Source organism: Aspergillus alliaceus, assembly GCF_009176365.1.
Source record: "Aspergillus alliaceus strain CBS 536.65 unplaced genomic scaffold BDW43scaffold_57, whole genome shotgun sequence".
NCBI classification, from domain to species: Eukaryota; Fungi; Ascomycota; class Eurotiomycetes; order Eurotiales; family Aspergillaceae; genus Aspergillus; species Aspergillus alliaceus.
This window is the reverse complement of record NW_022474740.1, coordinates 78,505-92,545: the sequence shown is the minus strand read 5'-3', so window position 1 is coordinate 92,545 and position 14,041 is coordinate 78,505. Positions and strand designations below refer to the sequence as shown.

The 14,041-nt window shown below is 46.4% G+C and overlaps 4 protein-coding genes across 4 annotated transcripts; 1 reads left to right on the top strand and 3 right to left on the bottom strand.

The window, feature by feature from the left end:
• Positions 1 to 1,108: 1,108 nt before the first annotated feature.
• On the bottom strand, positions 1,109 to 1,944 carry BDW43DRAFT_322432 (uncharacterized protein; the record flags this gene model as incomplete). The annotated part of the gene is made up of 2 exons (XM_032049550.1): positions 1,293 to 1,944; positions 1,109 to 1,196 (listed from the first exon to the last, which is right to left on the bottom strand). Exons 1-2 carry the CDS (start codon positions 1,847 to 1,849, stop codon positions 1,109 to 1,111), a joined length of 645 nt encoding a protein of 214 aa, XP_031895841.1. The 5' UTR covers positions 1,850 to 1,944.
• Positions 1,945 to 4,468: 2,524 nt separating this feature from the next.
• Positions 4,469 to 6,245, top strand: BDW43DRAFT_289561 (uncharacterized protein). Its single transcript, XM_032043402.1, has 4 exons — positions 4,469 to 5,018; positions 5,071 to 5,310; positions 5,369 to 5,437; positions 5,488 to 6,245. Exons 1-4 carry the CDS (start codon positions 4,474 to 4,476, stop codon positions 6,155 to 6,157), a joined length of 1,524 nt encoding a protein of 507 aa, XP_031895840.1. The 5' UTR covers positions 4,469 to 4,473; the 3' UTR covers positions 6,158 to 6,245.
• A 126-nt stretch (positions 6,246 to 6,371) lies between these two features.
• Positions 6,372 to 8,370, bottom strand: BDW43DRAFT_322431 (uncharacterized protein; the record flags this gene model as incomplete). The annotated part of the gene is made up of 4 exons (XM_032049549.1): positions 6,372 to 7,188; positions 7,275 to 7,399; positions 7,435 to 8,076; positions 8,131 to 8,370. 4 exons carry the CDS (start codon positions 8,368 to 8,370, stop codon positions 6,372 to 6,374), a joined length of 1,824 nt encoding a protein of 607 aa, XP_031895839.1.
• Positions 8,371 to 10,185: 1,815 nt separating this feature from the next.
• BDW43DRAFT_303439 (aminoglycoside phosphotransferase family protein) lies at positions 10,186 to 11,554 on the bottom strand (the record flags this gene model as incomplete). The annotated part of the gene is made up of 4 exons (XM_032045411.1): positions 10,186 to 10,339; positions 10,538 to 10,793; positions 10,852 to 11,026; positions 11,312 to 11,554. 4 exons carry the CDS (start codon positions 11,552 to 11,554, stop codon positions 10,186 to 10,188), a joined length of 828 nt encoding a protein of 275 aa, XP_031895838.1.
• Positions 11,555 to 14,041: the final 2,487 nt, after the last annotated feature.

Genomic DNA, 14,041 nt, shown 5'->3' with positions numbered 1-14,041 from the left:
CTTCTGACTCCAATTGAGGCAGCGAGATGTTGATTCGTTTGATAGCAAGCGATGTATCGCCAAGGTGCCGGGGGCTGGATGCTTTATATACCACCATAAAACCACCAGAGCCAATTCGGTCCCCGATGACTATATCAGCTTGTGGGATAAGATGTATATCATGACTCTGCACGTAGCAGATGTATGACGTGTAACCGGGCAAAGCCCTTTCCCTCGCGATAAATTGGGAGGCCTCGCTCATAATCCTCGAGGCTCCAGGAAGACTGCTTCCAAAGGTTGACGACCAAGAATCCATGGCGATAAGGTGGAAATGAAGTATTGGACTGGCAGATGTGTACCACAGCAGGTTAGGAACAGAATGAAACCCGTCTTTCCAAGGTTGGTACTCATCAAACTGTGGTTAGGACAAGCAAGGCGACAAAGTGTTTTGGACACCAAAGGCTGAGACAGTCACATTGCCCAGATTCAGCCTCGCTTTACCAGAACCAATCATATATTTAAACCTGAATTTCTGGTCTGAACAAAAACAAACTGTGATTCTGTTTTATACCCTATGAATCCTCTTTCTTTTCTTCCTTAGCATTTAAGAACATTCCGATAGCACATCTCTTAGACTTCCATATACTCTCTATAAGTTACCATTACAGTATTCAAGACCCTGTGTTTACTATTTCTAGAATAGATAAGACAGTCACTAGTGATATCTCTAGACTTATTAGGCCCGCGGGTTAGGCCGGATTTTTGAGGTTGTCCAACCCAGCCCGTTGGGTTTGGGCCGGGTTAGGATGATATACAAATCACCCGCGGGTCAATATATATATATGTGAGCCACCCGCAGGGGCCCAAATCTGTAGATCACTTCCTTAAAGAGCTATAATCTATATTCTTGATAAAATACAGTATCATAATCCTGCCTTATACAATGACCAACCACAGGGACGTAACAACAAAATGAAGCAAACAAAAAAAATGGTGAAACTCCAAAATTACATTAATGGTGCCAGACATATATCAGCGAAAGGTATAAGGATCAGCATCATGAAGATAACTGGCTATACCTGGAGGTACTTTTGCAGCTGGCATCAACAAGAGCGCGGTGGTATTTTGATCAACAAGCAGGTGGAATATCCGGTGCGTATTTGTCACCGTAGTAGTTGGATCCTATATGTGCAACGGTCCCGTCAGTGGAATATGCACTGGAACAGAATTGGTAGGTCCCCGCTGGTTCATGGGCCACGTAATAAGCGGCACCAGAGACCGCTGATCGGAGTCCGGTCTCTGTCTTCGAGGACTATCCCTTGCGCGCAGACCAGGCAAAATCAATCTCCTCAATCTTGTATTTCGTAGCTTGGCTATCAAGCTGTGACGGTTTCTTATTGGGGCAATCGGCATCGCAGTCCATGGTGTCAAACCTAAGGGTACGGGCATGAACCCTTCCGCCGGGCAGCATTGGGACGGTCAGGTTCATCGGCTGATCGATGGCATGCACATGGTGCCAGTCATAAGTCAAGGCGGTGGTGTTGATGAAATTATGGATGACACCTTCATGGGTAGTATGGACGAAGGACACCGCATCTACGGCGTTTCTAGTGGGAATCAGGGCATCGGACAAGCCTGTGCCGCCATGCGCGTGAATGACAGCGTTAATACCAATCGCTAGAGCAGCTCCAATGCATCCAGTGGCCGCCTGGCTCGGCATGAAATAGGCACAAGCAAGCCAAACCACACCTCCGAGTGCACTGGAGGCGTTAACATACCATCGGAACGAGGCTGCATGAGCGGTACGGGCTATAAGAAAGCCTACAAGCGCTGTGATTGACGCTGTGAAGCTGAATGTTCTTGCTCCCATGGTGGCTGTGGTCGATATGGGTTAAGGAATTCGGCTAGACGTTGCAAGGCGAGCACCGCGATATAGAAGGCAATAGACTTAAGAAGATAGCCGAGAGACTGTTGGAGGTCATCATTTATCATGACGGAGATAGAATATTACTCTGATTTATATGCGCCAACGCCTGTGTATTTATTAGGCGATTGAGATGACTAAAAGAGGTTACATGTCATCACTCTCAAACACTCGCACTCCACTGGCCAAATGTGGGCTGGTGGTATACAAAGGATATTTTGATTATTACTGGGAGGTTGTGTACGTTGAGATTTGGAACGGAGATAAGTGCGGAAGCGGCTATCGGGAAGGCCTATCTTTCCAGGGATCGGAATGACTGACTCCATCTTAATCTCCAAGGCTCCGAATCAACACGCACAAGCGTTAGTACCTCTGCTAAGGCTTGGGGGAACTTGGTTATTTCGCATTGCCGCGAACCATCCTAAACCCCTTTGATATAACCAAACAAAGTTACTCCATCTATGGTGTACTTGCTCTGGTAAATTTGATACAGTGATAATGAGATGTTTTAGTGCTCATCAGTTTTAATATTTCTTTCTTGTCTACTCCGTGCTACAAAGGTATATCATATTGGTTTTGCTGACACATTGTATAGCTACAAAAGCTGGGAATCCCTTCAAGAAAATAATTAGGCGACAAAGGCGGCCCTTCTCTTAGAGTCTTAACTCCACTTAGACGGACGCAGATCCCAGGGCCATTGTAACCATAGGATGGAAGCACTGGCACACCTTCATGAGACATAGCATTTCTAAAATACCTCCTCAGGAATCATTAGGGACAAGGATACAGGGTGAATAGGCGGCTGGAAGATCCATGAGCTGACGTGGCCATACAGGGGAAGTATCAGCCTAATGTCTGTACTTAACGTCACATCACCTCAACGAGGCTAAAGCGGGCTTTACATCCTGTCTTATTATACTGATCTGCAGGGTGAATGTTGAGCGTGACGCTAAGCATTTAAACCCTGCATTCGGACATTGAATTCTGAACTAGTATTTGCACTGCCTCAGAAAAGGCTACCATGTATTCTGCCAGTATTCCAGCTCTTTCTTAGCACATATTGAAGTTTACGTTCACGCGGACCACATGAGTCATCCAACAAGACCTCTTCCTCGAAACTCCATATTCCTAGGCCAAATGAATCAATGGAACGAAGTGGAACAGACGTGGTGAGTCTGGTGCTTAGGACACTGTACTAGACACATTCACCCCAACTGTCCTGATTCCCTCAGACGGAGCAGCACGTTGTGCTCAATACCTCGGCCCTTCGCAGCAATGCAGTTCTCCACTCTAACCTCAGCAGTGAGTTCACCAGCGATGCTGTAGCTGAGATCTTGCCCGGTGAGGTAAATCGTAGCGGCAAGTTGTCTATTAGACTACCGCAGGATATATTTTTATTTTGAAAGCCTAAGGTGATACTTAAAAAATTTTTATAACTTCTCTATTTGGGGTGAAAAATTTGATGTTCCTAATTTGCACTTTTTGTCTGGTTGGGCGACGAACGAGCTTTCAGTATCTAAATCGAGACATACAGTGGAAGAACAAATTACCATGCAGCGATGGTTCCCTGACCAAAACCAGTAGGAAGGCGCACCTGCGTAGAATAATGTAGGCAATATATTGAGTGAAAATCGACAGGCTTGCCCATGGAAGCCGTAGACGGAATGGATACTATTGTGGAATCTCAGGGGGAATGGGTCGCAGGGATCTATCGTATCGGCTACAGGCTCATCGGGTGCCTAATTAGGAGGTAGATGTCATCGGCGGAAACGCCAGGTATCAATGTATCTCAACCAACTGAGCCTATTGCATTCCTAGCTATATCATTCTATAGCCCTCAGGGTGCTCATCCATCAAATGCTCAGGAGCTGAATAGCCCCAACTAGTATCCCCCCACGCCAAACCGGCTGTGGGATATAGTGTTTCCATAACATATACAATGGCTGTAGGCGGAGGTTTTATCAATGTAGCTGGAAAGATAGTTAAGGTTGAAAAATGATATGAATCTATATGTTGTGATCTCAGGGGAAAGATGTTAATTGCAGCTCGGAGAGCCGCAGGTAGTAGGGGAATAGCGTGTTACGGCGCCGCAGGTGGCAGGAGCAGGAGACTAGGTTTCCATTGAATGATCTACTACCATGTACAGAGGTTGATCACTGGTTTCTGAAGCTATTGGGGTGCGGTAAGGATTTTACCGCAGCGGGTAGCACGTGACCACACGTGCCACTATATCAACCGCAGGCGCTGTAAGGTACGCCTAACGCTTTCTCTTTCCTTCTCTATGTTTGATGTTTCGTTAGATCGCCACGTTAGATACGAATAATACATCTTTCCAAAGTGTATAGGATCATCACACCTACAACCCCCAATTCAATAGCAAGTAGTCTCCCATATCAAGGTGGATACAAACCCAACCAATCCAATCAAACAAACCAGCCAATCCCTTCCTGAATACCTTGGCGTAAAAACAATCTCAGCCTTGCCCCGCCTATTAGCCTAGGCCGACCCACATGGGCCTTTAAGATGGCTCATTCACCTCACAATACCCATTCCCCGCAAGACAAACAAAAATGGAAGCAATAGGATCAGCCTCGGCGATCCTGGCCATCGCAACGGCCGGTATACAATGTACCGTGAAGCTGGTTTCGTTCGCGGGCCAGGTCAAGACGGCGCCGGAGCGAATCACGCATATTGCTGAGGATGTGTCTCAGAATGCGAGTATTCTGCAGCAGCTGGGTGATTTGATGAGTGAGGATTTGGATGCGGAATCCATCGATGGGAGTGGGGATGGTGCTCAGGTCACATTGGCGTACAAGCAGAGTGACGAGAAAGCGAAGCAGGAGAGGCAGAGTGTGTTTAGTGAGGCTGGTCTTGAAACTACGACGAAGGTAGCTTCGAGATGTCATGAGATTTTCCAATCATTGAATAAGCTTCTTGAGGAAGCTGGGCGGATGGATTCCCGGTCTGGCAAGTTGAGATCGGTGCAGAAGTTGAAGTGGCCGTTTTTAAAGCCGGAGATAGATACCATGCGAGAGGAGTTAAAGGAGGCAAAGGGTACTTTGATGCTGATGCTGCAGTTGGCGTCGTTGGCCATGTCGCGGAAGATGATGGATAGGTATGTTTTTACCAATGCTTGAGTGAAGGTAGTGCTAAGGGTCCTGTCGCAGATATTCCCCCAAACTCGGACTGCTGCCGCATTCAGAGGTAGAACGGCAACTTCTTATCAACTCGATTGTAGCTCAGAAGGGCTCCGAAGATCACCAAGCATCGAATAAACAGCCCCTACATAGATGCATAAGCTGCGCCACAATGTCAATCGATGGAGAAGAGCAAGCCGGCCCGGAAGTAAACTTCGTAACAGCAAATCTATCGCCCCGAGGGCGAAGCATATCTGGTTCTCCAGTGAGGTAGGAATGCATGGATCTAATACTATGATTATCACTAAATTAACTCTCTATTATCTAGCCCGCCATCCCCGACACACGAGCACAGATGGGCAAGGAACTGTAACGTGTGTGACTATATTCCACTAATGTACGCATTGCCCAAGGCCATTACTCTCTATATAGGCTAATTAGACCCAGGTCCCAGGCACCTATAAACACCAACCCGCCTTTGAGTCTGTATATCATCAGACCGCACCCTTCCCTTATGGACCGCAAAGTCCACATCAATTGCACATATCACCAAGTCGCACTATCAGAGGAGGAAATCTCGTCACGCCTGAACGATTGGAGATCATCATCCAGCACTACCGTCCTCGATCAAGTTCTTTCTCTCACAGCTCAAGAGCTGGACACTCTGAACTCCTTAACCGAAAGGTGCTGGGACGGCATTGATAGAAAGGTCTCATGGATACATTTCGGCGAGTACCTTCCTGTAATCGATGGGTTTGATGAGGTTAAAGCACGAACCCTGACTGTCATCATCACTCAACACCCACCAAAGTTTGAACCGACTTCCAGAAATGCCGAGTCTGGATTCCGATGGGGGACGGGACGACCTCCACTCGCTAGAGACAGTTCGCCTCGTATGAGACCATATGATGCCCCCTACGACGCTGGAAGTTCCAATTCTATGCTGGGAATGGGTCTTCCACATGACCAACAGGGAGCAACCTTCCAGTCTGGTAAGACTGGAGGTGTTGTAGTCCAGGGAACGATAGAAGGCCCAGTGGATGATGTGGATGAGGTAGATGGCGAAGAGACTGAAAAGATCGTTCAAGATCTGCTGGCTAAATATACAAATGTCTGAGATCCGCTGAGACCCGGTGTTCAAAACAGATTTGACATCCACGGGCCTATGTCAAAGGCTTGGAATGAATGTCAATGGTGAGCCTATTATAACATGCATACAAGACGAATAGAATCACAATGTTGCTCTCCATCACCCCATTAATCATGTGTTATAATCTTGAACGTAAGAAGCCATAAAGCGCAGACAGGCGCATACAAGATACACTGACTCATTACTCATATAGACGATCTCTTTCAGCCCTTTGAGCCAGCCCAGACCCCGTAAGCGCAAGGTAGCCATTTGGTTCCCCCGCTCGCACATCGCCTAGTCTAACCGGCATGTCCTTGAGCAAATGCGACCTCTCTAAACCATCAAGCATCGAGCCTCCATGAGGAAAGGAAGAGTGTTCGTTATCCCTTGTCAATGTAGAAACGTATCCCAAGATATCCGGAATATTAGTGATATGCATGATGACCGCCGTGTACATGGCAGCCACTAGCATGACGACTGACGACACAACAAACACAGTCATCCAGCCCGGACTAACTACATATCGATATGGCTCCCACGTTACCAGTGTGCCGTTGGCGAAGCGGACGAAGGGGCCGGGATCGCGTTTCCTGTCACTCGCTGCGGACATATTCCCGGTTATTGCCATTGTAGAAATACTACCGAGATAGTACGTGTTGATGATCTGGGTGAGACGTTCAGAAAATTCCTGCTTTGGTAGCTTGAAAAGTGGATTGTCTTTGACGTCGGCGGCAAGTGGATTGGCTGGGTCGTTGATAAACCTCTCCGTCAATGTGTTTGTTCCGGCGTGTCCGGATCCAGCGACTACCAGGTTCTTGGCGAAGTTAGTTATGAGTGCCGGGAAGATAAATGGGGTGACGTCGCGGGCTGGGTGCGGACGGAGACTGTCTCGCATCGCTGCCACGGCGCATTGTAGTGTGGGGCTGCCGGTGCCGATGCATGTAATGAAGACTTCGACGTAGATCTGGTTGATGTGGCAGTATGCGAGGGTAGAATCGTATCGCTCGCTAGACCAGTATCTTGATTGAAAGGGAGGATAGGTTGGTCATTGAAATAGGACTCGTTATTGCCGGTGATATTTGGGAACAACTCAATAGAACCCCACGGATAGTTAGTGACGTATTGGTTTATGCCTAGACTCCAAGACGGTGAACATCGGTCGACTGAGCACCCTTCACTGCCATTGGTCCCTAGAAACGCTCCCTCGACTGTTTTATTGATTGTGGGAGGCTTGTCGTTTTGATTCATTGTAAGGTTGCCAGTACTGAGAAAGGGATTAAGCCCTCTTTGCGCTGCAGGTCATAGCAATCGATGTCAAGATAAGACGTCTCAATTTGAAACGTTGTGTTTGAACCCGCCTCCAAGCCCTGGAAAGGGACGCCCAGCAGAGATGTATATGTGAGGCTGGTGTGATTCTTCACGTCTCGCCAACCAGAGCTGTTAACAGGGCGGTCAAGTCCAGATATCGCCGGAATCTTCACGTTTCCCCATATATCCATGGTCGACTCCTTACTTGACTGCGGCGAAAGAAGAGAGGACAAATAGATGGCATTAAGCTGCGAAACGCCGGACTGTATATCGGAACCTGTGCTGAACTCAGACGGAAACTGGGAACTCAAGTACGTGACATTGACTGACGAAACGCGAGCATCCCGCTCAGTATCAATGATGTGTAGGGAGGACTGGCCACCAAGTGGCGACAGCGCCCATAGAACAATCAGTCCTAGACCCAGGAGGTTGAACGACTTCATAAAGATTTGGGTAGTAATTGCGCTTATAATGGTATTGCTCCAGAACAACTGCTCCAGAGACCCCAATGGTGCACCTCGCTCCAAGCGCCAGGTTGCAACTGCCCGTGTCATGCGACCGGTAACTGCGGCAAACAAAATTGGGAATGCAGTGACTGCCTACATTGACAGTTAGACATCTGTACTCATTCCAACCATATGTGCAATGCGTACGGCGCTCATGCCCCTTTGAATGCGTCTCCAGTCATCATCTTTAACCTCCTTATTGTGGCGATTAATGGCGATGCCAGCGAGGACAAGGAACGGGATCGAAGCAAGGACAGCGAACACATCGAAGGTTGCGCGGATGGTGTGCGACCCAATTGACCTCTTTAATGTGCGTGGCTGCGAAGGCCAGGCATTGATTAATGTTCGGTCTTCGACATCGCTACCTGAGATAGTGGTTGTCTTCATTGGGAATCAAGGGGCCAGGTGTCGGGTAAGAAGGAGCAACACCCCATGAACAATGGATAGGACAGACTTGGGAGAAGGATAGTCTCAGCCTGTGCACGGATATTGGTCCTATAAGGTGACCCTTAGATTACGCTGTGACTGGAAATGTTGGCCTGAAAAAGTCTCGTGTGTGCGAGCAGGACATATAACTGCCGATCACTAGGCCAGCCTTGCGGATGCAACGAGGCTGAGACATGGTCCGAGTACACGTCGATAACCTTTGATACGCTTTTTGGACCGAGGATCTACAATATCTGAGGACTGGTTCATTGCTATTCGTCCTGACGACATGCAAGGAGAACTAGAATGGCTCGGCGTTGGCGGCCTAATTTGCCGGTTCGTGACGGCGCAACCAATAGTGATCTATGTAATCCGGGCCGACTCTATGCAGGGTGACATTTGCAACATTGGATTAGTGGTGGTAAGAGGTCCACCCTGCCGATCAAATCTTGGTTCGGCAAATCGATGCTACGATGATGGGCGAACATCGCTTCTGTAAACAGAACGAGGAATTCTTCTATCGACACGGCGTGGATGACCGAATTTGATGCCGGTATAACCATAGCCTGGGCATGAGAAGGCGGCAGCACCAAAATAACAAGTAACAGTATTTATTCCTGGTTCTTGATATTAGTCTGGTACCACTTCTCTCCACCATCGCCGCACTACTCTGGAGCATAACCATGAGCCGCTGAGGAACATTGGTGGAAACCCCGATAGCTTTCGGTCCTACAGTGTCTGTGATTCGTACTGCAAGGAATTAGCGCTTGCACGATAGGCTAATACAGGTGATCCTTTTCTCATAGGGTCCGTGCAATGGTCAGAATGGATGCGATTGGTTCCAGACTGAACGGAGAGACGGCTGAGTAGTTAACCTATCATGCTCCTCCTTTATACGATGACCTGCAAGCTATCATTGGTTTGCTTGATACAACAGGCTCCTAGATGCTGTTCTGTACAATTAAACCCGGATGTATCCATTGAAATGCGTGTTTTCTCCACTGACACGCATTTGTGCGCTGTCTTTAGTCGGGCATATTGGAGTTATTGATGCCCCGGGAGTCTGGGTTCCATTGGCTAACGACTGGTTTAACCCGTCCGCTATGTTTGTATCACAGTTATGAAACCATGCTTACCATTGAGAATCTCGTAATTGTTGCATGGTTACCCTTGTATAAAAGCTTAAGCGTAACCGACTGCGGTAGGCTATAAGTATAGCGCGGGGCACCCTAGCCGTGTAAGGGTAAAGTGGATATGACAACAAGTCTGTTCCCTTTCCCGAATCCAAAACGCCATACACTTTAAGCCTTATCACCTGTTACCGTACCTACCCATTTCAATCTATGTAAAATGTGCGGTGCCGAATTACCCTCCGCCGCAAAGCCCTACACTCATGGGCACAATCAACGAAATAGCCCGACATGCAGAAACGGATACTATCCTCCCACTCGCCTACCACTCACTATTACATGCTATGCGGCTAAAGACAATAGCATGTGACCTCACTGTTCTTCACGATGGCAACTTCCAATTAATGCGCTGAGGAGGTGAGACGGACGGCGTTGCTTATACACCGTATTACGCTGAATCTAGGAGGCCTGTTCACTCGATTGTTTGCCTCGAATGCGCTATCAGGATAATCAAATCATTCTTTGTGATTTGGTGCGATGTGTTCCATACTCTGCTCTTTGCGTCCTAATTGTCACGGTGCTACTATGAAATACTGTTTGTTTCAATGATAGTAATGGTTCAAGGGACGTATAGTTAAACATACCCCTACCGAGTCCCAGTTTTTGTTTCCTTGATGAACCTTGCCGCTCTCTCATTATCATGACCCCTGCAGAGGTGATAATAGTCCAACAAGGATTCCAGCCCGTCGCTATGATCAGGCATATATTTCCGTAACAAGGCCTTCCACTCCCTGTCCTCACTATTGTGATGATCTTATACAAATTGGAAAGATGTATTTATTATTCGTATCTAACGTGGCGATCTAACGAAACAGCAGACGTAGAGAAGGAAAGAAAAAGAAAGAAAGAATTCAATTATACAGGAACGGTAGGATATCAATGTTGTGGGATCTTATCAATAGTGAATAAAGCATTTAATGCCTCAGGCAGAGTTCAACCTAAGGCCCTGACAACTATCAGTAATCAAGGTACAAGCATGTTCCCACCAGACCGGAAGATATGCAGACGTCTCCCAATCAATTATGCCAGTAAAGGAGCAATCCTGCACCATGATATTCAAGTTCGTAAGGTCACCATGCGTAAAGGTGAATGGGGTAGCGGGCAGCATGCGACGCCGAAGTCGTTGACGCACAGTCTCAGGTACACTCTCTTGTAGTCCACACTCCATCTCAGCCTTAAGTTTGTCATCGGTCGCTATAGGACCGTGATGTAAGATTTCCAACTGTGTTTTTAAACAGGAAGTTAGAATAACCTGGATAACCATCCAGCGCTTGAATTCTGTCTGACTGAAGCTCGCGAAGTTGTAGCAGGTAGTCAGCAGTCTGTTTTGCGATTGTCTCCCTTTGATCTGCCGACAGCTTCAGCCAGGCTGTGCTAAGGGGTTCGCTGGGGATGCGCTTGGTCAATAGAAGCGCGTGATCATCTTCCTGTAACGGAACTACTTATCAGGGTAGGACACCTGTCGATTAGGCAAGGAAATGCAATGGGAGAAACTTAGGCGCAACTAGTAGGTCCATTTAGTACGAGACTAAAGCTTGGAGGGAGGATATCCATCAAATTCCACCCCTCTACTCGACCACAAGTTCCGTGGCCTAGGTCACCATGATCGCTCTATACGTCAGATGGCCTTAAATGGCTTTGTTCCCGCTCAACATTCCCGGAGCCGAATAGCAGACAGTATGTGAAAGGGTAAGCAGGAAATTTCATTACACTTCCTTCCAGCATTCGACAACAGTAGGGACTGGGATAGATGTATTTGCCTGGACAAACCAAAGGTTTGGAGCTTCGAAAACTGGAAGGATCGCACCTTTTTCTCTGAGAACCAAATTTGAGCGCAATGACCAGATGCCCCGATCACTGACTGCATAGAATAGTCTAACATGGCTTCTGTAGCGACGACCCTCTTGGCGTTCAGTGGTCCAGCTACACGCTGAACAAGGTTCTGTGGGTGCCATACCATAGGGCAAATCATGACTAGACTTAGACACAATGCCACTCTTTTTTCATCTCAATAGCTCAAGACATATTAATATGCCTTTTACTAACCAGGATCTTGAATATAAGCCCTGAATCCTATTAAATAGCGATATGATTACTTGTTGAAGTTAACAACTTTTTATAGTCTTAATTTTCCTAGACATGAAATTGGCTAATTATGTTTTTGCAGATATAACTATACTAAATTACTTATAGAGATTATATACCTGATAAAACACCTCCAGCAACTCAATCCATATATATTCCAGCAGGATGTCTTTATATATATCAAGTCCTAACTAAAGAAGGAGTCTATTAGTACTACTCTGGCAGGAGATATCCTGCTCTGCTAGCCTAGTATTAAGGCTATCCTCCGGGAAAAATACAGTGAGATTCTAGTAGCCTATGGGAACCGGCTGGCTGTCAAGAGTATAGAGATTCTGTTCTGCTGGCTCTAGAAATGACAACATAGCCGGTTCCAATAAAAGGGATAGGATAATAAACTATATTATATACTCTATTAAAAGAGCGTTAAGATCATTACTCTTGTTCAAGATAAGAATACTGCCTGCCAGTGGAAATAGTCTCTCTGGATCTCCTTTATCCAGAGCCACTGGCTGCTTCTATACCCACAAAGCCAGGGTTTCATGCAGAAGGATAAGGAAATGGGACAGCTTATATAGTGGTCCAGTATCCACTAAGACATGGCCTACTACTATCAGCAGCTATACGGTCCATCATCTTCTGTGCTTCCAGACCATTCACGCTTTCTCCCATTCTGATCGCACGTCGAGATTGCCTCTGCCGCAAGTACTGCACGTCGCATTGTTGTTGATGTTTGTTTCTTTAGAGTCCGGGTTTAAAGATTGATTAATATGTATAGATACATAGAATGACACTTAGCGGTATTTAGAGTTAATGGAGTTAATGTTTAGGTAAGAAAATACATCCTATTCAAATTCTGCAGACACATTCAGCCTCTACTTCGGAGTATACTTTAGTGTGTGTGTGGATAACAGAGTATTGTTTAATGTAAAATACAATTGGAAATGACCTCAAACACATGGTGATTCAGCGTATGTCGACTATTCAAAAAGGACCAACCTTTCTGGGATACATAGAGAGAGGAATATGGGCTCCCCAAAACAACGAACATTAGGAAAGAAAAAATTGGAAAGGTACAATCACTCACCTATGGTGTGGCTCAGGCATATCATAGTAACATAATTCCCGGTCCAACTGATCACCTCACTATTCTGACAGTAACCAGTAAAGAAAAAAAAAAGTCCATAAAAACAATCAGAAATGTATACGAGAATCTAGGTGAAGAGATATACCATTCAGTGATCACATAGTATGAATAGTTAGTGTAGATCCCATATTGTCATTCGTGCGCAGCATATACTGTGGGGTCAGAGTGAATTTGAGACCTCTATTTGTTCTGTCAGGTTTGCAGCTGAAGAACCCGAGACTGCATCACCTGTAAGATTGAGGTATTTCGATTGTACCAGTGGCTCGTTGAGGGGTTTCTCTCTGCGATATACACATTCTTAGTATATGCTAGACCATTCCTATTTAGGCAGTCGTAACGTAACATCGCCAGCCTTAAAATGACAATATATATCCACTTAGTCCCTGCGTAGTGATAAGAATAGTAAATGACTGGACCCGTATATGATATGCATAATCGGGACAAATTCCCCGCTGACCGGGCAGACCCCTGTACACCGAGTCTAAAATAACTAGTATGTGTTATCCTAATTAGAAATAGGGTGGGACGGAAAATCACGGCATATTTATTCTCTCATCTTGACTGTACTACTAATGTGTCTCATGTATTAGGATTAGTTGATAAAAATATTGCCAAGAGTGGCCCAGGTGACCCCCAGAACTTAACCTAATGTAATCATACTGTCAAAACAAGACTCCATGCAGCCTACGATTAATTGACCTTGAGCCTTGGGCAGACCCGAACTAAACTCTGCTTCATTAATGATCGAACTATTTCGCACGGAAGTCGAATAATAACACCATGGCTCTGTCCGCTCGCAACCCACTTTATTCCTAATTAGGATAACACATACTAGGTATATTAGACTTGACCCATAGGGACCCACCTAGTCAGAGAATAGTAAAATCTTGCAAGTGATTGATTGGCTTAATGATCACAACATAATCAATACTTACCATGGGGAAGCTGACCTGCGACATGTTCATTTCACGGCAGGCTTGGGAATTTTCTTATCAGATCCAAGGAAGTCGGCTTCAATCTTGTACAGTAGTTCCAAAATCGTTACTACTTCCCCCTTATCCAGTGAGCCTATTGATCTTAGTATTAATCAAACCTTCGAGTAGACTACGAGTCTTCCTTGCCGCCGCCATCAAGGTTGGTCGATCCTGGAAACGTTGGAAGCACTCAAAACGGCCGTCGGCGCCATGGGTAATCCCCCGGGGGGGGTGCACAG